General features: G+C 50.4%; 1 protein-coding gene across 1 annotated transcript in view; it reads right to left on the reverse strand.

The window, feature by feature from the left end:
- Positions 1-26,404, reverse strand: part of MTCL2 (microtubule crosslinking factor 2) — a 101,983-nt gene that overhangs the window by 57,702 nt on the left and 17,877 nt on the right. Inside the window, exons 2-3 of the mRNA XM_074406493.1 lie at positions 16,986-17,210; positions 7,632-7,790 (exon numbers count right to left, since the gene is read on the reverse strand). Of these exons, the coding sequence (XP_074262594.1) occupies positions 7,632-7,790; positions 16,986-17,210 (384 nt within the window). The remainder of the gene's footprint in view (positions 1-7,631; positions 7,791-16,985; positions 17,211-26,404) is intronic.

Here is a 26,404-nt window from a genome sequence, read left to right on the forward strand (position 1 = left end):
TTCTGCCAAAACAGCGGGGCATATTTTCACCAAATCTGGAGGAGATGTTTGGAAAGGTCTCACTGAAAGCACAGACTGTGCGTCAGGTACAAAATTTATTCTAGATTATTATTATTATTATTTTGAGACTAGGTGTCACTCTGTTGCCCAGAACTGGTGTACAGTGGCATGATCTTGGCTCACTGCAACTTCCACCTCTCAGGTTCAAGCAATTCTCATAAGTCAGCCTCCCAAGCAGCCGAGACTACAATACAGGTGTGTATCACCACACCTGGCTAATTTTTATATTTTTTGTAGAAATGGAATTTCACCACATTGCCCAGGTTGGTCTTGAACTCCTGATCCCAAGTGATCCACCCACCTCGACCTCCCAAAGTGTTGGGTTTACAGGTGTGAGCCACTGCGGCTGGCCTGCTCTAGATTCTAGAAGGAACCCAGGGTTGGGGGTGTGCCTAAAAGACAGGCATTCATTCTTCCTCTAGAGTGGCTGAAATGGCCAGAGAGAGAGGCCGTGTGGCTCCTGGGTCAGGGAGAAATCATATAGAGGAGGAAACAAAGAGTGGTTTAGACATTGGCCCCAAATCAAATGTCACAAGGACAGATGGAACCAACTGCACACAAAGATTTGCAACGTAGCTGCTCCTTTCCCAGGCAACTGGCAGCTCTAGACAGAGAGCTCCTCGCCAGAGGCAGCAGAAATGTATTTATTTAACTAAGGCCAACGCTTCTCCAGACCCCCAGCCCTCCCGGTGGTTGTGATGGTAACAATAAAAGTCCTTAGTCTATGTTAAGCACTTTACTTGCTTGTCTTGTTTAATTTTCACAAACATCTCTGAGAAGTAGTAATAATATTCCCATTTTATAAATAAACAAACTGGGCTGGGCACGGTGGCTCATGCCTATAATCCCAGCACTTTGGGAAGCTGAGGCAGGCGGTTCGCTTGAGTCCAGGAGTTTGAGACCAGTCTGGGCAACATAGTGAGAGACCCCATCTCTTTCAAAAATACAAAATTAGCTGGATATGGTGGCGTGCACCTATACTCCCAGCAACTTGGGATGCTGAGGCCAGAGGATCTCTTGAGCCCAGAAGTTTAGAGGCTGCAATGAGCCATGATCGCACCACTACACTCTAGCTTGAGCAACACAGCAAGACTCCTGTCTCCCTCCAAAATAATAAAGATAAATAAATGAACAAACTAAGCACTAGAGCAGTTATATCATTTCCCCAAAATTGTAGTCACTTGCGAGTAAGTGCCAAAGCCAGACAAAAGGTAGAACCGGGCTTTAGGAAACGAGCGCAGTGGCTCACACCTATAATCCCAGCTCTTTGGGAGGCCACGGTGGGCAGATCACAAGGTCAGGAGATCGAGACCATCCTGACTAACACAGTGAAACCCCGTCTCTACTAAAAATACAAAAAATTAGCTAGGCGTGATGCTGCACGCCTATAGTCTCAGCTACTTGGGAGGCTGAGGCAGGAGAATTGCTTGAACCCCGGAGGCGGAGGTTGCAGTGAGCTGAGATTGCGCCACTGCACTCCAGCCTGGGCGACAGAGCAGGACTCTCTCTTAAAAAAAAAAAAAAAAAAAAAAAAGAACCTGGCTTTGAACAATCAGCCCCTTCCTATCCCACCAGGTAGGAAATCTAGATGAGAAGGCTGTGCCACAGAGGGAAGCAGTCGCTGGAGTGGGATGCCTCTTGCAGGGTTCTAGAAATACAACAGGGTCCTAAGAAAGCAAGAGTCGGGCAAGGGGCTCAGGGTAACAACCAGAAGAGTCCGGGTGGGTTTGGGAGATGAGGAGTCCTGGGTTTGAATCCCATCATTGCCTTTCCCCAGTCCCATCTACAACCTGCAGTTCTATTCTCCGGACCTACGCAAGAGAACACAGAGTCTCAGAAACGTGCACATGAATGTTCACAGCAGCATTATTCACAGTAGCCAAAACCACCCAGATGTCCAGCAGCTGACGAATGGGCAAATCTTGTGTGGCGTGTACCCACACAATGGATGATTGCTCAGCCATAAAGAGGAATGAGGTCCTGCTACATTCTTCAACATGGATGCATAAACCTTGAAAACCTGATGCTGGCTGGGTGCGGTGGCTCATACCTGTAATCCCAGCACTTTGGGAGGTAGAGGCAGGTGGATCACGAGGTCAGGAGTTCAAGTCCAGCCTGGCCAACATGGTGAAACCCCATCTCTACTAAAAATACAAAAATTAGCCAATTATGGTGTCAAGTGCCTGTAGTCTCAGCTACTCGGGAGGCTGAGGCAGAGAACTGCCTGAATCCGGGAGGCAGAAGTTACAGTGAGCCGAGATCGTGCCACTGCACTCCAGCCTGGGTGACAGAGTAAGACTCCATCTAAAAAGAGAAAACAAAAACCTGATGCTAAGGAAAAGAAGCCAGTCATCAAACACTCCATTTGGATGATGTGTCCAGAACAGGCAAATTGTAGAGACAGAAAGCAGATGAGTGGTTGCCAGGAGCAGGAGGGAAAGGGGGAATGGGGAGTGACTGTTCACAGGTATGAGGTTACTTTTTGGGGCCATGGAAATGTTCTGGAACTAGATAATGGTGACGGTGACACATCATGAATATACTAAAAATCACTGAATTAGTAACTTAAGCATATCCTGACAGCAAAAATAAAAAAAAAAAAAAAATCACTGAATTGTACACCTTTTTTTTTTTGAGACTGAATCTCACTCAGTCACCAGGCTGGAGTGAAGTGGCATGATCTCAGCTCGCTGCAACCTCCACTTCCTGGGTGCAAGTGATTCCCCTGCCTCAGCCTCCCAAGTAGCTGGGATTACAGGCATGTGCCACCATACCTGGCTAGTTTTTTGTATTTTAGTATAGATGGGGTTTCACCATGTTGGCCAGGATGGTCTCGATCTCCTGACCTCATGATCCGCCCACCTAAGCCTCCCAAAGTGCTGGGATTACAGGCATGAGCCACTGTGCCCAGCCCACTTTTAATTTTTATTGTTTTTAGTTTTATTATTAGTTTTTTTTTTTTTGAGACAGAGTCTCGCTCTGTTACCCAGGCTGGAGTACAGTGGCGTGATCTTGGCTCACTGCAACCTCCGTTTCCCAGGCTCAAGCAATTCTCCCACCTCAGCCTCCTATGCAGCTGGAACCACAGGCTCGTGCCATCATGTCCAGTTAATTTTTACAATATTTGTAGAAACGGGGGTCTCATTATGTTGCCCAGGCTAGTCTCAAACTCCTGGGCTCAAGCAATCCTTCTGCTTCAGCCTCCTAAAGTGTTGGGATTACAGGCATGAGCCACTGTGCCTGGTCTGAACTGTCCATTTCCAAATGGTGAATTGTATGACATGGGGATTAAATAATGATTTAAAAATTGCCAAGAAACAGTGGCACCTTATAACAAGAAAACCACACCATGCCTGTGGGAAGGCTATTGGAGGGTTAAACAATGTGCTGGTGTGGTCAAGGCTTGTGCGGTGCCTGGCACAGAGTGAGGGCTCAGACACAGCAGCTATACCATAATAAATCACGTCAACACTCGTATTGGCTTTCTGCCTAAAACACAAGGAGGCGTGTGACGCTGGAAGAGAGGGTAGCTGGGCAACAGTGCCACTGCAGCCCTCAGCCAGGGCCTGCCACCTCCCCTTTCTCTAGCGGAGAGCTGTCTCCATGGCAACCACATCAGCTCAGGCCAGGGGCTCCTGTTCCTAGCTGGGTGACAGCACCGCCTCAGCAGCCTGTCAGGATAGCAATGGCAGATCTTGATGATGGGACTGAGGAAGAATTGCTTAGGGACCCTCATCTCCATAGAAACCATGTCAGGAAAGAGCGAGGAGGGACAGGATAAACAGCAAATAAACACAGCCTTCTGCCTCCTGCACACAAGCCTGAGACGCCATGGGGCACGCGAGGAGGGCTAGACCAGCCTCACTGACACCAGCCGCAGAGGGATGGGAGCCAGTGTTTCTTGAGCACCTACTCTGTACCAGGCACCACAAAAGGGCTCTTAACAAGCTTGAACTCATTTAAAATTTCATAATTAAATTCCAAATACTTTCCTTTTTCTTTTCTTTTCCCCGCCCCCTCTTCATCTCCCTCTTGGTATAGGGTTTCACACTATAGCCCAGGCTGGAGTCCAGTGGCACCATCACAGCTCACTGTAACCCCAACCTGTAACCTGTTGGGCTCAAGCAATCCTCTCACCTCAACCTCCCTGGTAGCTGGGACTACAGGCATGCACCATCGCACCTTGCTAAATTTTGTATTTTTTGTAGAGACGGGTTTTCACCATGTTGCTCAGGCTGGTCTTGAACTCCTGGGCCCAACCAATGTGCCCGCCTCTGCCTCTCAGAGTGCTGGGATTACAAGCATGAGCCACTACAGCCAGCCTCATTCCTTCTTAAGGTTCACTAGTTTTCATTATTCATATGTACCACACTTTGTTTATCCATTCATCCGCTGATGAGCATTTGGGTTGCTTCTACCTTCTGGCTATTTTGAGTTATGCTGCTATGAACACGGTTGAGTAAATATCTCTTTGAGTCTCTGCTTTCAGTTCTTTTGGGGACATAACCAGAAGTGAGATTGCTGGATCATATGATTGTTCTATGTTTAATTTTTGAGAAACTGCCATACTACCTTATTCTTTTTAATTTCTTTATGGTTATATAATCTTACTAATGATCCCAAACAACCTCATAGGCTGGATATCATCCTGTTGTCTTATTTATTTATTGGAGATAGGAGTTTCGCTCTTGTGCCTAGTGAGTGCAATGGCATGATCTCAGTTCACTGCAACCTCTGGCTCCTGGTTTCAAGCAATTCTCCTGCCTCAGCCTCTCAAGTAGCTGGGATTACAGGTGGGGAGTGACTGTTCACAGTGACTGTTCTGAGGTTACTTTTTGGGGCCATGGAAATGTTCTGGAATTAGATAATGGTGACAACTACACACCACCATGAATATATTAAAAAATCACTGAATTGTACATTTTTTTTGAGACGGAGTCTCACCCTGTCACCAGGCTAGAGTGCAGTGGTATGATCTCAGCTCACTGCAAACTCCACCTCCCAGGTTCAAGCGATTCCCCTGCCTCAGGTGGTCACCATCACAACCAGCTAACTTTTATTTTTTTTTTTGTATTTTTAATAGAGATGGTGTTTCACCATGTTGGCTAGCCTGGTCTCAAACTCCTGACCTCAGGTGATCCACCCACCTCGGCCTCTAAAAGTGCTGGGATTACAGGCATGAGCCACTGCACTTGGCTCTCCCCCTTTTTTTTGAGACAAGGTCTTGCTCTACCTCCCAGGCTGGAGTACAGCGGTACCATCTCAGCTCACTGCAACCTCCACCTCCTGAGTAGCTGGGACTACAGGTAGGTACCACCACACCCAGCTAATTTTTGCATTCTTTTTTTTTTTTTTTTTTTTGAGACGGAGTTTCACTTTTTGTTACCCAGGCTGGAGTGCAATGGCACGATCTCGGCTCACCGCAACCTCCACCTCCTGGGTTCAGGCAATTCTCCTGCCTCAACCTCCTGAGTAGCTGGGATTATAGGCACGTGCCACCATGCCCAGCTAATTTTTTGTATTTTTAGTAGAGATGTGGTTTCACCATGTTGACCAGGATGGTCTCGATCTCTCGACCTCGTGATCCACCCGCCTCGGCCTCCCAAAGTGCTGGGATTACAGGCTTGAGCCACCGCGCCCGGCCTAATTTTTGCATTCTTTAGAGAGACAGGGTTTTGCTATGTAGGCCAGGCTGGTCTCAAGTCCTACATGCCCAGTGTGAAGGATGGCTGGAGGACTGTTCTGGCCTCGGGCTGTGCTACCTCAGTCCAGGGACGCTGGCAGGCTGGAGGTCTGCCCACCTTGGCCTCCCAAAGTGCTGGGATTATAGGTGTGAGCCACCATGCAGGCTTTTGTTCGTTTGTTTGTTTGCTTATCCTGATGTCACAGATAAAGAAACTGAGACTTAGAGAGGGGAAGTGGCTTTAGGGTTCCAGCTGCATCTCTGCTAAGGAGAGGTTGGGTGAACTCAGGCAAGCTGTTCCTCTTGGGGCCTCAGTTTCATCATTTGTACCACGAGCTTAAAGTGCTTTCAGAAATTGTCTCCTGTTTTAACTATCAAGGGTGGCAGCAGCAAGATGGTGTGAAGACGGTGCTCTGTGTTATGGGCCAGTCCATGGCAGGTGGGCAGCTGTATGAAGGGAGGGGGCTAGCCACGCTTAGCAGCAGACGACTCCTCTCCCTGCACGCTGAGAGGGCACTGGCACATCACGCCAACACGCCCAGTGGGAAGGAGAGCTGGAGGAAGGTTCTGACCTCGGGCTGTGGTGTCTCAGTCCAGGGACACTGACAGGCTTGCCCTCAGGGGAGGCAGGCAGAAAGTGCCTGCAGCAAGGAGTGTGCCCTAGTAGATCCTCATGCCTCATCAGCAGCCAGGGAGCTAAGGCCTGGCTCTGCCTCTAGGGCCAGAAGCCACCCCAGGCCTTTTAGAACACAGACCCCTGGAATAGGGGGATTCCAGCTTTTAAGGGACACCTAGGCTGATGGCTTCCAGTCTGCATTCTGTCGAACCCCTTGAGCCCTGCATAACCTTGAGGTTATGCTCCCTCCCTCTCCAGGGGCTGTTTGGTCATCCACAAAATGGGCATGACTGCAATCTTGTTGGCATGAAAATGTTTGAGATAAACTGTCAAGCAGGGCGTATAACACGCTGTATACCCAACACATAACAGGAGAAGGGCTGCCAGAAGGAGGAACTGGCATGAGCAAAGACAGACAGGACGGGGTCCAGGGGTCACATTCAGGAAGCACCTAGTACCCCAGAGACACTGGCCTGAGACCCAGCCCCAGCACTGACTTCACACTTCACACCAAATGGCAGGACCTGGCAGTCTTTTTTGTGTGTCTGTGAGATGGAGTCTTGCTCTGTCACCCAGGTTGGAGTGCAGTGGCGCAATCTCAGCTCACTGCAACTTCCAGGTTCAAGCAATTCTCTGCCTCAGCCTCCCAAGTAGATGGAATTACAGGTGCCCACCATCATATCCGGCTAACTTTTGTATTTTTAGTAGATTTGGGGTTTCACCATGTTGGCGAGGCTAGTCTTGAATTCCTGACCTCGTGATCCGCTTGCCTCGACCTCTCTAGGTGATGGGATTACAGGCGTGAACCACCGCAGGGGGCCAGAACTGGCAGTCTCTTGTAGCCACTCCACATGCGTTATTTGTGTTGGTCCTCACAACAACTCAGGGCACCACTGCTCCATTTTATAGTTAAGGAAACTGAGGCACAGAGGGCTGAACCCCATGCCTGACACTGTTGCAAGTTTTCTCAGTTAATCCTCCCACTGCGGCTATGGTTCTTTGATGAATGACTCTCTTGTTAACCTGTGAGCTCCCTGAGGACAGAAACTGAGTATATTTTGTTCACCATTATAACCTTAAGTGTCCCACACACAATTTACACAGTAGGTGCTCAGGAAATGCATGCTGGAGGATGAATGAATAAACAACCTTGCCAGGGAGACATAAGCTACCCATTTCCCACAAGCGGAGGCTCACAGAGACACTGGTTTGGGGGGTTTACATGGGCCTGCCTTCCTTAGGCTGGCCCCGCTGGATGCATGAAGCCCTCACCTCTCTTGGCCGCTCCAGCTCCGTCTGCAGCACCTGCTTAGCCAGCTCAGTCTCGATGAGCCGCTGCCGAAGCTCCTCGTTCTCCTCCTCCAGCCGTGCCCGCTTCTTCTCCACCACTTCAAGCTCCTTATGCAGCCGCATGGAGATGTCCTTAGAGACCTGTGCAGGGAGACAGAAGGATGTGAGCAGGCCGAGGAGAGCCCCCACTGCAAGGCCCACTGACCACCCCACTTTGGCAGCAGTGCAACCCCAGAGACAGGCAGATTCCTATCGAATCACTGCCACGCTGCAAACCAGTAAACTGAGGCATGAAGAGACCAAGAAACCCATGAGGGAAGCAGTAGAACCAAAACCCAAAACCCAGGCACAAGCTCCCAGTGTCCGTATCATGGTAGAGCCCCAGAAAGCTGGGAAGACCCTGTTCTCAGGAATGCCTTTTCTTTCCCTGGGGCTTTTTTTTTTTGTTTTGAGACAGAGTATCGCTATGTCTCCCAGGCTGGAGTTCAGTGGTGCAATCATGGCTCACTGTAGGCTTGAACTCCAGGGCTCAAGTAATCCTCTCATCTCAGCTTCCTGAGTAGCTGGGACTACAGGTATGTATAACCACACCTGGGTAATTTTTGCATTTTTTTTGTAGAAATGATCTCAGCCAGGTGCGGTGGCTCACATCTGTAATCCCAGCACTTTGGGAGGCCGAGGTGGACAGATCATGACGTCAGGAGTTTGAGACCAGCCTGGCCAATATGGTGAAATGCTGTCTCTACTAAAAATACAAAAAATTAGCCGGCCATGGTGGCCCGCGCCTGTAGTCCCAGCTACTCAGGAGGCTGAGGCAGGAGAATCGCTTGAATCTGAGAGGCGGAGGTTGCAGTGAGCCAAGATTGCACCACTACACTCTGGACTGGGCAACAGAGCGAGAATCCATCTCGAAAAGAACCCAAAAACCAAAAAACAAAAATTAGCCAGGCATGTCATGCTGGGTGCCTGTAATTCCAACTACTTGGGAGGCTAAGGCAGGAGAACTACTTGAACCCGGGAGGTGGAGGCTGCAGTGACCGAGATGGCGCCACTGCACTCCAGCCTGGGCAATAAGAGCAAAACTCAGTCTCAAAAAATAATAATTAATAAATAAATAAGAAGAAATGGGGTCTCACTATATGGTCCAGGACAGTCTTGAACTTCTGGCCTCAAGTGGTCCTCCTGCCTCAGCCTCCCAAATAGCTGAGATTACAGGCATGAGCCACTGTGCCTGGCTACTTGGGCACTTAACACTTCCAAAGCCTCTCCCAGCCACCCTCTTGCCCAGTCCTCACAAAAGCCTGTGGGAGGGCCAGAAGCTCATCTTTTAAGATGAGTTTAATAGATGGGAGGGGACTGAGGAGCCAGATGCAGTGGCTCGAATCTGTAATCCCAACACTTTGAGGGACTGGACACGGTAGTTCGATCTGCCTGGGCAACATAGCAAGACCCCACCTCCACAAAAAAAACAAGTTAGCTTGGCATGGTGGCACACACCTACGGGCCCAGCTACTCAGGAAGCTGAGATGGAAGAATCACTTGGGCCCTGGATTCAAGGCTGTAGTGAACTATGATTGTGCCACTGTACTCCAGCCGGGAAAACAGAGTGAGACCCTGTCTCCTCTCCTCAGAACAAAACAAAACAGAGAGGGGATTGAGCTGCAGTGGAAACCCAGAGCAAGATGGGCCCTAGACCACTGACTCCTATCGCTGCCAGTGACCGGCATGTGGTCCTGGGCAAGTCACTTTCCCGCTCTGTGCCTCAGTCTCCTCATCTATAAAATGAACGCAGTAGTAACAGGATCAACCTTACGGGCCTGACAGGGTAACTGAACCAGCTGTTACACAAAAGCCTTGGCCTGGGGCCTGCACACAGTGAATTCTGGGTGAGTGGTGGCTGCTGCTCCAAGGAGCTGAAGCCCAGAGAAGGGCATGATGGCTGGAGGTCACAGTGTGGCCCTGAGACCTATTTCTAGTTGTCCAGGATGTAAAACAGGCCCGAATGACAAAGGCCGGGCAGGTGTCCAAGTCACCCCTACAGAAAGAAGCTAGAGGAGCTGCAATCTCTGATCCTGGTCCAGGACTCTGCAGCAACAGCACCCCAATCCCGGCAGATACCCTCTGTTCTGTCCCCCGCTAGCTGCTTGAGGGAGGCCAGGAAAGGAGGCCTGCAGGGATGAGGAAAGAAGGCCCTTTTGAGCTGGGAGATTGCAGCCAGCCTCCATCTTTGCATGGGCTGGGAACTCTGTTTGGTGAATACCTACTGCATGCCAAACTCACCCATCTTCAGCCCAATCCTATCCCCATTTCACAAGGAAACTGGAGCTCAGAGCAGAAATAACACACTCAGGGTCACGCAAAGCCAGTGTGGGCTGAGCTGGGCTGGGAGCCCCGGAGGTTTGGCTGAGGGGCCAGTATAGCCCAGAGTCTCCCAGGGGTGCCAGGGTTTCACCAGCAGGAACTCCATGCGGGGCAGAGAGCCCAGCACCCCGTGCCTGCTGGTCTCGGAAATGACCATGGTGCCTCCTCCCTGCCGGAAGAGAAGAGGGCCCTCCCTGGCTCTGTCCTCTGCCTGGGCCCAAGCCCAGCTCGGCACAGACCCCTTGGCAGTGTACGAGGCAGGCCAGGAAAAACAAGGATCAGAAAGGAAACCGGGCAGAGCCTCTCCCTCCCTCTACTGCCACTGCCTCTTCTGCCCCTGAGGATCTCCTAGGACAGCCTGGAGCGGCCCCATGAGGCTCCTCTCACAGCCTCTCTGGGCACCAGACCTTCCTCATCCATAAAGTGGAGAGAGTAACCCCTTAGGATCAGAATAAGGACTTTGCAGATGGAAAAACAAGATTCAAGCCCAGTTCCAGCATTTACTGGCTATGTGAGCCAAGACAAGTTATTTAAACATGGTCCCCAGTTTGGGGCTAGGTCACCCAGTAAGCCCCTATCCTGATCAACACTCCATTCATTTGCTCACTCATTCATTCATCCTGCTTAGGCACTAGAGCCTGGTACAGAGATCAAGGCCACAGACATAGATGGGCTCATTCACATCCATGTGTTCCAGCAGCAGCACAGGGTCAGGCACATACTAAATGCCTAATAAATGCTTGTTGGACGAATGAATAAACCCAAGGGTCCAACAAGTGGAAAGGGAGGGAGATGAATGAGTAAATGACTGAATATATATAGGGAGTGGCACCTGCCCTCAAACGCCAACCCCACCCACTATCCAGAAAGGGCTGCGTCCTGGCTGGGGTGAGGAAGCAGGTTGCTACAGGTGAGGGCTCCTCTCTCAAATGAGCTCCTATCTGGGCCAGCTCCTCTCCACCTGTGGGGATGCCTCATCTCCACCACATCCTCCACCTGGGGAGGCTACCAGTCCCCATCAAGAAGTCACAATCCAGGTGAATTTCTGGATCCTCTGGGGTTCATGAACAACTCTATGGATTTCATCCCTCCCATCCCCTCCATGATTCCTCAGTTCCCTTCTGCCCCATTCTCCATGGAATCCCTTTCCCATTCACTCCTCTCCCCTGATGCCTGCTACATCAAAAGAAAGCACAGGCTGGGTGTGGTGGCTCACGTCTGTAATCCCAGCACTTTGGGAGGCTGAGACAGGCAGATCACCTGAAGTCAGGAGTTCAGGACTAGCCTGGCCAACATAGTGAAACCCTGTCTTTTCTGTCTTTCCAAAAAATACAAAAGTTAGCCCGCACACGCCTATAATCCCAGCTCTCAGGAAGCTGAGGCAGGAGAATCGCTAGAATCCAGGAGGTAGAGGTTGCAGTGAGATGAGATCACGCCACTGCACTCCAGCCTGGGCAACAGAGCAAGATTTTGTCTCAAAAAACAACAAAAATCACTCCAGGCAGCCAGACTGGGAGGCAAGAGTCCTATGGCATGGGCTTGTCCCTGCTCCTCAGTGAGCCTCAGTGGTCCTGGGCCCCCTCAGCCCTCAGAAATGATTTACAGAATCTGCTAGCACATTCCCCAGTGCTCACCAAGCGCTTTTCATCCCACTGGGAAACACTTTGATTATTATTCCCATTCTGAGGCTGAGAAAGGAAAGGTCACTTCCCAAGGTCACACAGCTAGGAAGGCTGTAGAACCCAGGTTTGAAATCGAGTGGGATTAACTCTCAAGTCTTGCTCTTAGCCCGATCCTGCCGTATAGGCTCAACTCGTGAAAACACATTACTTTAACATCAACAATAAAAGTATTAATAATAAGCTCCAACAGTGGGCTTACTGTGCCAGGCACTTAAAGGGCCCCACGTGTCTGTCTCATTTGATCCTCCCAGCTACCCTCAAGGTAGGGGGGCTGAGATACTAAGGGAGGCGCGGCAGCTGCGGCTTCCGGAAACCAGGGCAAATCCCCAAAGCACAAACAAATGCACTCAGCCATGAGGTCACTGTTTACAGCGCTTGGGCCTGGCTCCTGCCAAGTGCAACCAGCAGCCTCTAGCCCCTGCTCCTGGGCATCAGGCCCCTCGGCTCCTGGACCTCTGCCATCCTGATCCTCAGGGAAAGGGACGGGAGTTCTCACGAAAAAGCAGTCCCTGGCCAGGTGTGGTGGCTGATGCCTGCAATTCCAATACTTTGGGAGATCAAGGTAGGAGGACTGCTTGAGGCCAGGAGTTCAAGACCAGCTTGAGCAAAATAGGGAGATTCCCCCATCTCTATAAAAAATACAAAAATTAGCAGGACATGATGGTATGTACCTGTAGTACCAGCTACTTGGGAAGCTGAGGCAGGAGGATCCCTTGAGCCCAGGAGGTCAAGGCTGCAGTGAGCTGTGATCGGCTGCTGCACTGCAGCCTGGGTGACAAAGCCAGACTATGTCTCAAAAAAGAAACAAGCAAACAAACAAGGCTGGGTGTGGTGGCTCATGCCTGTAAATCTGACATTCTGGGAGGCCAAGGCCGGCCAATCACTTGAAGTCAGAAGTTCAAGACCAGACTGGTCAACATGGTGAAACCCCATCTCTACTTAAAAAATTACAAAAATTAGCTGGGCGTGGTAGCACACCTGTAATCCCAGCTACTCAGGAGGCTGAAGCAGGAGAATCACTTGAACCCAGGAGGTGGAGGTTGCAGTGAGCCAAGATAATGCCACTGCACTCCAGCCTGGCTGACAGAGGGAGACTTCATCTCAAAAAAAAAAAAAGAAAAAGAACACCCTCCTGGCCAGCATTCTGGACTCCATGTGGCTGAATCCTCCTACAAATCCCAGGAGGGGTGGGAATGTCACCCCTACTCTATAGATGAGGAAACTGAGGCTCAAAGAAGGGAAGTAACCTGCACAGGTCACCTAGGAATTAAACCCAAAGCCAGAACATTATCTCCAGCAACATCTATATCTAAGGAAGGGAGTGTGCTCGTGGTGTGTCCTTGGCTTCCCACAGGAGTCACTTTAGACAAGAATTGAGATCCCAGATTCCCTGGACCTGATCCCCTCATATCCGGTCTCAGGTCCTGAGAGGTCCTGGAAATCTGCATTGTGAACAAGCCTTCCTGGTGATTTTTATTCACCCTGTGAGGCTGAGATCCTGGCCTACCCTCCCCTCCCCTTGCCCTAGACTACCAGTCTACTACTACCAACCAGTCCTACTAGTCTACTACTACTAGTCTTACAGAGCTATTGCTGAGAAGAACTTATACTTACTGTGTAAGTTCTTCTGAGCAATAGAAAAGCACAACTAAACCAGGCCCAGTGGCTCACACCTGTAATCCCAGCACTTTGGGAGGCCAAGGCGGGTGGATCACCTGAGCTCAGGAGTTTCAGACTAGCCTGGCCAACATGGAGAAACTATCTCTACTAAAAATACAAAATTAGCCGGATGTGGTGGCAGGTGCCTGTAACCTCAGCTACTTGGGAAGCTGAGGCAGGAAAATTGCTGGAGCCTGGGAGGCAGAGGTTGCCGCGAGCCAAGATCACACCACTGCACTCCAGCCTGGGTGACAGAGTGCTGCTTTTTGTTGTTTTTGGTTGTTTTTTTTTTTTTTTGAGACAGAATTTCGCTCATTACCCATGCTGGAGTGCAATGGCGCGATCTCGGCTCACCACAACCTCCGCCTCCTGGGTTCAAGCAATTCTCCTGCCTCAGCCTCCCGAGTAGCTGGGACTACAGGCACGCGCCACCATGCCCAGCTAATTTTTGTATTTTTAGTAGAGACGGGGTTTCACCTTGTTGACCAGGATGGTCTCGATCTCTTGACCTCGGGATCCACCCGCCTCGGCCTCCCAAAGTGCTGGGATTACAGGCATGAGCCACAGCGCCCGGCCAGAGTGCTTCTTTTTTTAATCTCAAAAGAAAAAAAAGAAAACCACAATCAATACACGTTTGTCAGACCTAGAGTTTAATACTCTCTTCACTTGAACACTTGAATTATTTCATTTTATCCTTACAAAAATCTCTAGAGGGAGGGACTCATTTTATCTCCATTTTCCACATGAGGAAACAAGCTCAGAGATGTGAAGACACTTACCCAAGGTCACACAGCAAACAAGTGGCACAGCAGCTCTCCACCCCTGACCTTGCCCTCCTCATGCTGGGCAAAGGCCCCACTGAGGTTCTGCAGGTCCCGTCAATTGTGAGGACCAGCAGAGAGGGACAGCCTAGGGTTGGGGGAGCTCTGAGGCCTGTGATTTCATTCATGACCCCCTCCCCAATACCCCTCTGCTCAATAAAACCACTGAAGCTCAAAAGCCTTGAATATTCAGCTGATCTAAAGCCACATTTAACATAAGGGGAAAATGAGGCACTAAGAGGTAGGGGCCAGTCAGAGCATGGGCCAAGGAGCTGGCAGAGCAAGTCAGGGGAGACCTGGTGTACCCTCCTAGGCCAGCTCCCACCCCTCTCCACTCAGAAGCCCTCTAAGACAAAGCAAGGGAAGTTAGCATTCTGATAACCTCCCGAAAACCTCGGAATGGTCCCAGCGCATGGGGCTCGGGGTGGTGGCCAGGGGTGTGTGTCCAGCTCAGGCCCCAGGCCGGCAGATGAGCTCAGCGCTCCAGCTGCAGGGTGGGGAGAGGAGGGAGCGAAGGGGCAAGGTGGATGCTGATTGGCTAATTCAAATCCCAACAGAAGGGGCCCCTCCTCTCTGCCCAGACTCGGCAGAGCCACACACGTGCTCCCCACACCCTGCCCCCACACCCCCCTCCCCGCTGCCGCTGCTCTGGCCCCACCCATGGAGGCACCGCAGCCCACATCTCCTCCAGGTCCCAGCCTCTCCTCCGCCCCTTCCTCATCTTTCTGAAGTCTGACATTTTTTTGGGTCCCTCCCAGAAATCTTCTACTATGTAGGCCCAAACGCGGCTTCATCTGAGCTTCTCTAGCTATCCCCTCCCCATCCCTCCCCTCCCTACTGCCTTTCCCCATCCCCCACCCCACTCCTCCCAATCCAGTGATTGGAATCTGAATATGCCGGGGATCTGCCCTGTCAAGTAGAGGTACGCTCTGAACTTAAGAGACTAACTCATTCTTTTTTTTTTTTTTTTTTTTTTTTTTGAGACGGAGTTTCGCTCTTGTTACCCAGGCTGGAGTGCAATGGCGCGATCTCGGCTCACCGCAACCTCCGCCTCCTGGGTTCAGGCAATTCTCCTGCCTCAGCCTCCGGAGTAGCTGGGATTACAGGCACGCGCCACCATGCTCAGCTAATTTTTTGCACCATTAGTAGAGACGGGGTTTCACCATGTTGACCAGGATGGTCTCGATCTCTTGACCTCGTGATCCACCCGCCTCGGCCTCCCAAAGTGCTGGGATTACAGGCTTGAGCCACCGCGCCCGGCCTCTTTTTTTTTTTTTTAAAGAGAGACAAGGTCTTGCTCTATTGCCCAGGATGGAGTGCAGTGGTGCAATCATAGCTCACTGCAACCTTGAACTCCTGGCCTTGGTCATGCCAGTAGCTGGGACTCTAGGCACTTACCACCACACCCTGCTTTTTTTTTTTTTTTTTTTTTTTTTGAGACAGAGTTTAACTCTGACACCCAGGCTGGACTGCAATGGCATGATCTCTGCTCCCTGCAACCTCAGCCTCCCAGGTTCAAGCAATTCATCTGCCTCAGCCTACTGAGTAGCTGGGACTACAAGCGTGTGCCACCACACCCAGCTATATTTTGTATTTTTAGTGGAGATGGGGTTTTACCATGTTGGCCAGGCTGGTCTTGAACTGCCGACCTCAGGTGATCTGTCCACCTTGGCCTCCCGAAGTGCTGGGATTACGGGTGTGAGCCACCGCACCTGGCCCACGTTATTTCATTTAATCCTCATAGAACCCTCATAGAGATAGAGATTACAAACCCATTTTACAGATGAGGACACTGAAACAGGTGACTTTGTTTGAAATCATGAAATTCAGATATATTGGAGCCAAGATTTAAACCAGCCTCGACCAACTCCAGGCCTTCACTACTTTCTATCAGCTCAATTAAGAAACCTCATGCCTGTAATCCCAGCACTTTGGGAGGCCAAGGCAGAAGTATCACTTGAGCCCAGGAGTTTGAGACCAGCCTGGGCAACATAATGAAATCCCATCTCTACAAAAAATAAGAAAAATTACCCAGGCGTGGTGGTGTGCACCTGTAGTCCTAGCTACTCAGGAGGCTGAGGTGGGAGGACCCCTTGAGCCCAGGAGGTGGAGGCTTCAGTGAGCTAAGGTCACATCACTGCCTGATGCCTAGTCAACACAGCCAGACCTTTTCTCTAAAAAAACAAGAAAAAGAAATCTCCAGCAGGGACACACTGGAGCCCAGCACCAGGTGTGTGGTTGATACTCAATAAACAGTAGCTGCTCAGCCAGGCCAGGTGGCTCATGCCTGTAATCCCAGCACTTTGGGAGGCTGAGGCAGGTGGATCATCTGAGGTCAGGAGCTCAAGATCAGCCTGGCCAACATGGTGAAACCCGTCTCTCTTAAAAATACAAAAATTAGCCGGGCGTGGGGCAGGCGCCTATAATCCCAGCTACTCAGGAGGCTGAGGCAGGAGAATCACTTGAACCCGGGAGGCGGAGGTTGCAGTGAGCCAAGACCACGCACTGCATTCTAGCCCAGGCAACAAGAGGGAACCTCCATCTCAAAAAATGAAAACAAAAACAAAAACAGCAGCTGCTGCTAGAAAGAAGGGTTCATATTATGACATCACTTTGGGGCACCCTTGATAGAAGTCCTGTGAGTTCACCAGGAATTCCTACTTAGATGAGGAAACTGAGGCCCACAGAGGTGGTAGAACTTGGCCACGGACACACAGAAGTGAGATGCAAGGCCAACCTGGGCCCCATTAGACTGTGGTTCCATCCCAGCAACAAGGGCACCCAAGAGAGTTGGGGAAGACCCCCGGGCTGACCTTGACATCCTGCTCCAGACCGCGGATAAGCTCTCCGTCCACCTGGCCAGTCTGGGCAGCACGCAAACTGCGGCGCTCGGCTTTGCGAAGCCGGTACTGCAGGATGCGGCAGGTCTTGCTGGCCTGGTCCAGCTGCTGCCGCAGCTCCTGCAGCTGATACACGTCCTCCTCCATGTAGACATCCCGCATCTCCAGCATCTCAGCCCGCAGCTCCTCAATCTCGTCCTGCAGGGGGAAGAAGGGGTCAGGTCACTGAGTTCACAGTAGCAGCTAGGAAGCCTGAGTGCTAGCCACCCAGTGCTGAACAAGGCACTACGGGGGACCTGGATGTAGGAGGCTGAAGGGCAGACTTCCAAAGATGTCCGTGTCCACAATCCCAGAATCTGTGCATGTCATCTTACATGGCAAAAGGGACTTTGCAAATATGAGTAAATTAAGGATCCCAAGAAAGGGAAACAGAAGCAGAGGCTGGAGATGCTTTGATGATGGAAGAGGGGCTGCCGCTAGAAGGCAAGGAAAAGGATTCTTCCCTGGAGCCTTCCCGAGGAATGCAGCCCTGCCCCGACCTTGATTTCTAGGCTTCTGACGTCTAGGACCAGAGGATAATAACCTGGTGTTCTTTTAAGCCACTAAATTTCTAGTGATTTGTTATAGAAGCAATAGGAAACTAACACACTGGGGAAGCAGGAGAGGCCATTTAGAAATATGGATGAGCATCAACTATGTATGTACTAGGCCCTGTGCCAAGCACAGGGGCAGGGAGGGACAGTGGGTCCAGCCCCTTCTATGTACTTTGTATGGAACCCCAAGCTTCATGGGGAAGATACATAGTAAACCAGCAAATAATAATAACAAAAACCACCAGCTAGGCATGGTGTCTCACACTTGTAATCCTGGCACTTTGGGAGGCCATGGCAGGCAGATCATTTGAGGTCAGGGGTTCGAGACCAGCCTGGCCAACATGGTGAAACCCTGTACTAAAAATACAAAAAAAAAAAAAAAGCGAGCCAGGTGTGGTGGTGCACATCTGTATTTCCAGCTACTCAGGAGGATGAGGCATGAGAATCATGTGAACACACGAGGCAGAGGTTGCAATGAGCCTAGACTGCACCATTGTACTCCAGCCTGCGTGACAGAGTGAGACCCTGTCTCCAAGAAAAACAAACAAACAAAAAAACCTCAGATACTTTAAGTGCTATAAAAACAAAAACAAAAACAAATCAAAACAACGTGAATAATATGATAGAGTGATAGGGGAGGCTGTTATGGTAGGGGACATGATCAGGGAAGCTGTCTCTACAAAAGAGACATTTGAGCTGAGACAAGAAGGAACAGCCACGCAACAAAAGCCAGGGAGAGGTCATTCCACGCAGAGGGAACAGTGTGTGCCAAAGCTCAGGGGCAGGAAAGAGCTTGGTGTGTCAAGATAAAACAAGGAGGCCAGGGCAGCTACCGGGTTAATTTGAGGCTGATGATACTAACAGGAGTCAGACACCTGGGGCTTTGAAGGGCCAAGTAGAATCTGGGTTCGGCATTTGTCTTGAGACAGGGTCTCACCCTGTTACCCAGGCTGTAGTGCAGCGGCACATTCTTAGCTCACTGCAGCCTCTGCCTCCCAGGCTCAAGCCACCGTCCCACCTTAGCCTCTCAAGTCATTGAGACCACAGGCATACAACCCCATGTCCAGCCAATTTTTGTTTGTTTTTGTAGAGACAGGGTTTTGCCATGTTGCCCAGGCTGGTCACAAACTCCTGAGCTCAAGCAATCTGCCCGCCTCGGCCTCCCAAAGTGCTGGCATTACAGGCATAAGCCACCATGCCCAGCCTAGGTTTGGGTTTTAAGCAGAGAGGGTAACAGTATGACCTCACTTCCTCAAGGCAGCTTCTGCTACTGCTGTCATCAGCTTCCAGCTGTTCCTCACTTCTCCTTTGTAATCATTATTAGCAAATCTGCCATTCTATGTTTAATAGTTTGTCTCCCAGTCAAACCATGAGTGCCTAGAGCCCACCTCACCTGGCTTAGCAGGTGGTAGGCTCCCAACAAATATTAACAGAATGGATGCATGTATGTTGTTTGGTTCAAAAACAACAAAAAAAGACAAACCAATGTGCAACAATCATTAGATACTAAGTGTAAGGGGGGAGGGAAGTAGAATTATGCAGAAGAAATGCATGATTGTTGTGTCTCATACAAACGTGAAAACCTAGTCACAAATGGGAATGATAATACCTACTCTAAGTGTGACTGAATGATTTAAATAATATTGTATATTAAGAAGGGAAAACTGGCCAGGTGTGGTGGCTCACCCCTATAATCCCAGCACTTTGGGAGGCCAAAATGAGCAGATCACCTGAGACCAGGAGTTCAAGACCAGCCTGGCCAACATGATGAAATTCTGTCTCTACTAAAAATACGAAAATAAGCCAGGCATAGTGTGGCACACGCCTATAATGCTAGCTACTTGGAAGGCTGAAGCAGAAGAATCGTTTGAACCTGGGAGGCGGAGGTTGCAGTGAGCTGAGATTGCACCATTGCATTCCCAGAGCAAGACTCTATCTGTAAAGAAAGAAAGAAAGAAAGAAAGAAAGAAAGAAAGAAAGAAAGCTGGGAGTGGTGGCTCACACCTGTAACCCCAGCACTTTGGGAGGCTGAGGCAGGTGGATCACAAGATCAAGAGATCGAGGCCATGGTGAAACCCCGTCTCTACTAAAAATACAAAAATTAGCTGGGTGTGGTGGCATGCACCTGTAGTCCCAGCTACTTGGGAGACTGAGGCAAGAGAATTGCTTGAATCCGGGAGGTAAAGGTTGCAGTGAGCCAAGATCGTACCACTTCACTCCAAACTGGCAGCAGAGTGAGACTCTGTCTCAAAAAATAAATAAATAAACAAATAAAATGAGAAACTGAGTCACCAGGGATGAATGACCTGCTAAAGGCATCCCTAAGGAGCCAGAGGAAGCACTGAGGATGGTGATGATGGAAGCAGGGATGGGGGGGTCTAAGGGGCAAAAAGGCCTCTGCAGGCCCTGGAGAGGGTAGATCTGGAGAGCTAGATTCTTCAGCCTTCCCTACCCCCTTTCCCCAAGGAAAATGGAAAGGAAGGGATTGGGAAGTGGGGTCTCATATTCCTCCCTCCTCATGCTGCCACTGCAAGGAGGGAATGTCTACTCTGTCCCCGTTAAGAGAGACACCTCTAGCTTCTATCCGAGCACCCCTCACCACACCCCTGCTGGGGCTAGCAGGAAGGCCGATCTGGCCTTGAGCCTGGGAAAGGAACAAATATGGGGGTCTCTGTCTTCACTCCTGCCTGCCCAGAGGTGAGGACAGGTCTGCTCTTCCAATGGTCAGCGTGGTAGGATGGCTCCCTGCGGGGAAGGGGGTATGGCTGGGGTTGCCAGCACTCCCCGAGGCTGGATGGATTTAATTCAGGGTCAGGGTTAGGGAGCCCTACCCTCCAGGCCAGTTCTCAGCATCGTGAAACTCAGGAGGTTTTCTGGCCCATGGGTTTGACTTCTGGGGTTGCAGAGGAACAGTCATTTCACCAGCCCCCCGCCCCCACCTCCATTCTCATAGACACACAGAGTCACCACCCCACCAGCACACCACAGGGACAGAACCAGAGCGGAGAGGAGGAAGTAGAACAGTCAATGATCACACCAGTTAAAGAAATGAGGAAGTGAGGGATTCATGCACTGTTTCAAGGCAGCCTAAGAGGGAAGCATAAAGGAAAGAGCACTCAGGAAGTGCAAACCAGTTGGCTAAATCCAGGCTAGGCCAGCATTCAGGTGATCTGTGTTCAAATCCTAGTCACACTGGTTACCAGCACCTCACTTATTCTCTCTAGAAAGTTAAAATGACAGGATGTGGTGATGGAAAGGATATGAGGGTCTAAGTGGACTCCAAGCTCAGGATGAACCAAGGGGAAATGCACATAAGCTTACAATGCTGGGCTACATTATAGATGCATGACATTTAGATCATGGGAGGTGACATCTCTCACATAAGATCACACCCAGAGCATGAGAGTCATTTTTGGAAATCATTTTTTTTTTTACTTTTAAGGAACTGGCCGGGCGCGGTGGCTCAAGCCTGTAATCCCAGCACTTTGGGAGGCCGAGGTGGGTGGATCACGAGGTCGAGAGATCGAGACCATCCTGGTCAACATGGTGAAACCCCGTCTCTACTAAAAATACAAAAAAAATTAGCTGGGCATGGTGGCTCGTGCCTGTAATCCCAGCTACTCAGGAGGCTGAGGCAGGAGAATTGCCCGAACCCAGGAGGCGGAGGTTGCGGTGAGCCGAGATCGCGCCATTGCACTCCAGCCTGGGTAACAAGAGCGAAACTCCGCCTCAAAAAAAAAAAAAAAAAAAAAAAAGGAACTGATTTTCTTATTTATAAAACAGGCTGGGTGCAGTGACTTACACCAGTAATCCTAGCACTTTGGGAGGCCGAGATAGGAGGATCACTTGGGGCCAAAAGTTTGAGACCAGCCTGGGCAACATAGTGAGACCTCATCTCTGTTTTTAAAAATTAATAAATAAAGCACTGGCCAGGCACAGTGGCTCACTCCTGTAACCCCAGCACTTTGAGAGGTTGAGGCAGGAGGATCACTTGAGCCCAGGAGTTCAAGACCAGCCTGGGCAACATAGTAAAACCTCATCTCTACAAATAATAAATAAATTAGACTGGTCTGGTGATGCACCTATGGCTCTAGCTACTTGGGAGGCTGTGATGGGAGGATTGTTTGAGCCCAGGAGGTTGAGGTTACATTGAAGCATGATTGCAACACTGCACTCCAGCCTGGGCAACAGAACAAAAACCTGCCTCTAAAAAACCAAAAAATGTAAAACATGATCATAGAGACGTTTTGAAAATAGAGAAAACAGGCCGGGCACAATGGCTCATGTCTGTAATCCCAGCACTTTGGGAAGCCAAGATGGGCAGATCACCTGAGGTCGTAAGTTCAAGACTACCCTGACCAACATGAATAAACCCCATCTCTACTAAAAATACAAAATTAGCTGAGTGTGGTGGTGCATGCCTGTAATCCCAGCTACTCAGGAGGCTGAGGCAGAAGAATTGCTTGAACCCGGGAGGTGGAGGTTGCGGTGAGCCAGTATTGTGCCATTGCACTCCAGCCTGAGCAACAAGAGTGAAACTCCATCTCAAAAAGAAAGAAAGAAAGAAAATAGAGAAAACAGGCCAGGCTCAGTGGCTCACACCTATAATCCCAATACTTTGAGAGGCCAAGGCTAGTGGATCATTTGAGGTCAGGAGTTTGAGACTAGCCTGGACAACTTGGTGAAACCCTGTCTCTAGTAAAAATACAGAATTAGCCAGGTGTGGTGGCAGGTGCCTGTAATCCCAGCTACTGAGGCAGGAGAACTGCTTGAACCCAAGAAACAGAGGTTGCAGTGAGCTCAGATCACACTACTGCACTCCACCCGGGGCAACAGAGCAAGATTCCATCTCAAAAAAGAAAAAGAAAATATAATCTATGCATAATTCCAATACCTGAATACAGTGGTTCTCAAAGTGCAGGTTCTAGACCAGTGGCATCAACATCACCAATGAATTTGTGAGAAATTCTCATGTCCCAACCCAGACTTGCTGAATCAGAAACTCCTACGGTGAGCCCTCAAGGGGTTCTCATGTGGGGCATTTTCTTCTAGTTTCTTTACCCCATAAAAGGGCAAAAGTCAAGTTCCCAGGCCAGGGCCTGACACAGAGCAGCATCTCTGTAAGCATCCCTTGAATAAGTGAATGAATGAATGACAGTTCTCACATGAGCAGCTGTCTCCCCAGGGCCTGCCCTTCACCACAGTCAATCTGTGACAGCGCAAGATGTTGCATTCACACCAGTTCCGTCTCTCCAGGGGGGCCTAGGCCTCCCGGGGGGCTAGTCCCAGCTGCAGGCAGAATGCCCGTCAGCCCCTGCTGGCATGGCCCCACGTGAGAGGGTGAGTTGACAAAGGCAGGCTTGTGGCCCAGCGCTGGGTCTGCAGGGATGTGGGCGGGAGAGGCTGGCAAATGCAGGGCTTAGGCAGGGGCACTGAGCTTTTGGGGCCCAGGCGGGGCTAGGAGATGGGCTGCTGGGGCTTGGAGAGGGGACCCAGAGGGCAGGCTCCAGTGGTTCACAGTCTTCAGGGTGCCTAAGAAGGCTCTGGGGCTCATGCAGTCTGGCCCCCATCCCAGGAGAGCTCCAGTGACAGATCCAACTGAAGGAGCTTGGGGTGGGGGGCCCTGGGGGTGGGAGTGAGGAGCACAGGCTTCCCAGCTCCTTCACAGACAGCTCAGTGCTTCTGAGGAGCCTCTCCCAGATAGCTCCCAGACCCCCTCACTGTGTGGAAGGGGTGCGGAGAGACCCAGCTCAGCTGGACTCAGTGGGCCTTGTGGCTATAGAACAAGGTTGCAGACATGGTGAAACCCTCTCTCTATTAAAAGTACAAAAATTAGCCAATGTGGTGGCTCACACCTGTAATCCCAGCTACTTGGGTGGCTGAAGCAAGAGAATTGCTTGAACCCGGGAGGCAGAGGTGCAGTGAGATGAGATAGCGCCATTGCACTCCAGCTTGGGCGACGGAGTGAGCCCGTCTCAAAAAAAAAGAAAAAAAAAGAGAAATCCCCCAACACCAACCACCAGGAAAACCCTAAGCCTCATCCTCTGCCAGACAACAAAAGGGCAAAAGGGAATAGTGCCTGGTAGTGTCCACCTCAGAGCCTTGGGGCCCCTGACCCTCAGGCCTACCACAGCCTGGCCACCTCTCTCAAGTTGACCTCTTCTTCTTAAAGGCTACTCTTGAAACTAACCTAGATTTTTTAACCTGGACTGGAAACGGGATAGGACCATGGGGGAGGATGGGAGAGCAGGGCACCCACACTTCTGCCAGGATAGGCAGTGCTTCCCTTTCTAGAGAATGCTTTTTTGCTCTGATTACACAGTTAATAGCTGCTTATTGGAGAAAATCTGAAGAAAGCAGATGGCTTTCTATCTCTTCCACCATTTCTCACCAGCTTCTGCATCAGATCCAAGTCCCCTTACCTGGCCCTGAGCCAGCCCGGGTCTCCTCCCTTCTCCCACCTTACCCCAGCCCTCCAGCATCCAGATAGGCAGTGACTTTAAAAATGGTTACCATTGGCCGGGCACAGTGGCTCAAGCCTGTAATCCCAGCACTTTGGGAAGCCGAGGCGGGTGGATCACGAGGTTGAGAGATCAAGACCATCCTGGTCAACATGGTGAAACCCCGTCTCTACTAAAAATACAAAAAATTAGCTGGGCATGGTGGCTCATGCCTGTAATCCCAGCTACTCAGGAGGCTGAGGCAGGAGAATTGCTTGAACCCAGGAGGCGGAGGTTGCGGTGAGCCAAGATCGCGCCATTGCACTCCAGCCTGGGTAACAAGAGCGAAACTCCATCTCAAATAAAAAAAAAAAAAAAAAAAAGGCTACCATCAGCCAGGCGTGGTGGCTCATGCCTGTAACCCCAGCACTGTGGGAGGCTGAGGCGGGCAGATCAGCTGATGTTGGCAGTTCGATACCAGACTGACCAACATGGAGAAACCCCAACTCTTTAAAAAAAAAAAAAAAAAAAAGGGCTACCATTGACCGGGCACAGTGGCTCATGCCTATAATCCCAGGATTCTGGGAGGCCGAGGCGAATGGATTATCTGAGGTCAGGGGTTCGAGATTAGCCTGACCAACATGATGAAACCCCCATCTCTACAAAAAATTAAAAAAAAATTAGCCAGGTGTGGTGGGTGCGTGCCTGCAATCCCAGTTACTTGGGAGGCTGAGGCAGGAGAATCGCTTGAACCCTTGAGGCAGAGGTTGCAGTGAGCCGAGATTGCACCATTGCACTCCAGCCTGGGTGACAGAGACTCTATCTCAAAAAAACAAAAATTGGCTGCCATCTATTAGGAGTGTCACTAATTTCCAGGCCCCAGCACAGGCAGTGCGTGCATTATCAGTTGATAGTTTAATCCTCTTACCAACCCTGTGAGGTAGGTGCTGAAAATGTTCCTATTTTGCACATGAGGAATCTGAGGCTCAGAAGCTTCACAGAGCTGCTTCAGCAAGCGACCTGTGGGGCTGGATTCCAAACAAGCCATGTGGCCCTGGGCCAGTATGTCATAACTGTGCTCTTCCCATTTCTTCAGCTATTCCCTTTGCTGGAATGGCCTTTGCCAGGCTGACTCCTGACTGTCTCATGCTTCTAGAATATTTCCTCCCCTCAATCTGATTCAAACACCATACTCTGAAATCTACGGTTGCTTGTGCTGGTAGTTTTAGGTTCTATTTGTGTGTTTTCTTTTTTTTTTTGAGGCGGAGTTTCCCTCTTGTTACCCAGGCTGGAGTGCAATGGCGCGATCTCAGCTCACCGCAACCTCCGCCTCCTGGGTTCAGGCAATTCTCCTGCCTCAGCCTCCTGAGTAGCTGGGATTACAGGCATGCGCCACCATGCCCAGCTAATTTTTTGTATTTTTAGTAGAGACGGGGTTTCACCATGTTGACTAGGATGGTCTCGATCTCTTGACCTCGTGATCCACCCGCCTCGGCCTCCCAAAGTGCTGGGATTACAGGCGTGAGCCACCGCGCTCGGCCGTATTTGTGTGTTTTCAAGTCAGTCTTCCCCAGGAGCTGGGGAGAAGGGCAGGGGCTGGTTTGTGTCCAGTCCCCAGCATCACCCGGGGCAGGATGTGGTACACAACAGGTACCCGTCACTGCCTACGGGTAGATGTAGGAATTAAAGAATGACTATGGGGCCAAGCATGGTGGCTCACGCCTGTAATCACAACACTTTGGGGGGCCAAAGAGGGAGGATCCCTTGAGCTCAGGAATTTGAGACCAGCCTGGACAACACAGCAAGACCCCATCTCTATAAAACATTTAAAAATTAGCCAGGCATCGTGGTGTAGCCTCAGATATTCAGGAGGCTGTGGCAGGAGGATCACTTGAGTTTGGGAGCTTGAGGCTGCAATAAGCAAGGATTGCACCACTACACTCCAGCCTGAGTGAGAGTCTGACTCAAAAAAAAAAAAAAAAAAAAGAGTATCGCGTCTGTCCTGCCCAGTCCACAACTCCAGGAAAGCTGCAAAGAGTTAGGAAGACAGGAGTTCAAGACCATCCTCGGCAACACAGTGAGTCTCCATCTCTACGAAAAAATTAAAAATAAAAAAATTAAGCTGGGCATATCTGTAGTCCCCAGCTACTCAGGAGGCTGGGGCAAGAGGATCACTTGAGCCCAGGAGTTCCAGGCTGCTGTGAGCCATGACTGCACCACTGCACTCCAGGCTGAGTGACAGAGTGAGACCCCTGTCTCTAAATAAAAATAAAAGAGGAAGAGCCTGGGCAGATCAGAACTGGTCTCAGTTCCCCATGCCACCCCAGGAGGGTAGGCAGGGTCTGTCTACGCAGGGAAC

The sequence above is a fragment of the Saimiri boliviensis genome, chromosome 9 (assembly GCF_048565385.1).
Source record: "Saimiri boliviensis isolate mSaiBol1 chromosome 9, mSaiBol1.pri, whole genome shotgun sequence".
Lineage (NCBI taxonomy): Eukaryota > Metazoa > Chordata > Mammalia > Primates > Cebidae > Saimiri > Saimiri boliviensis.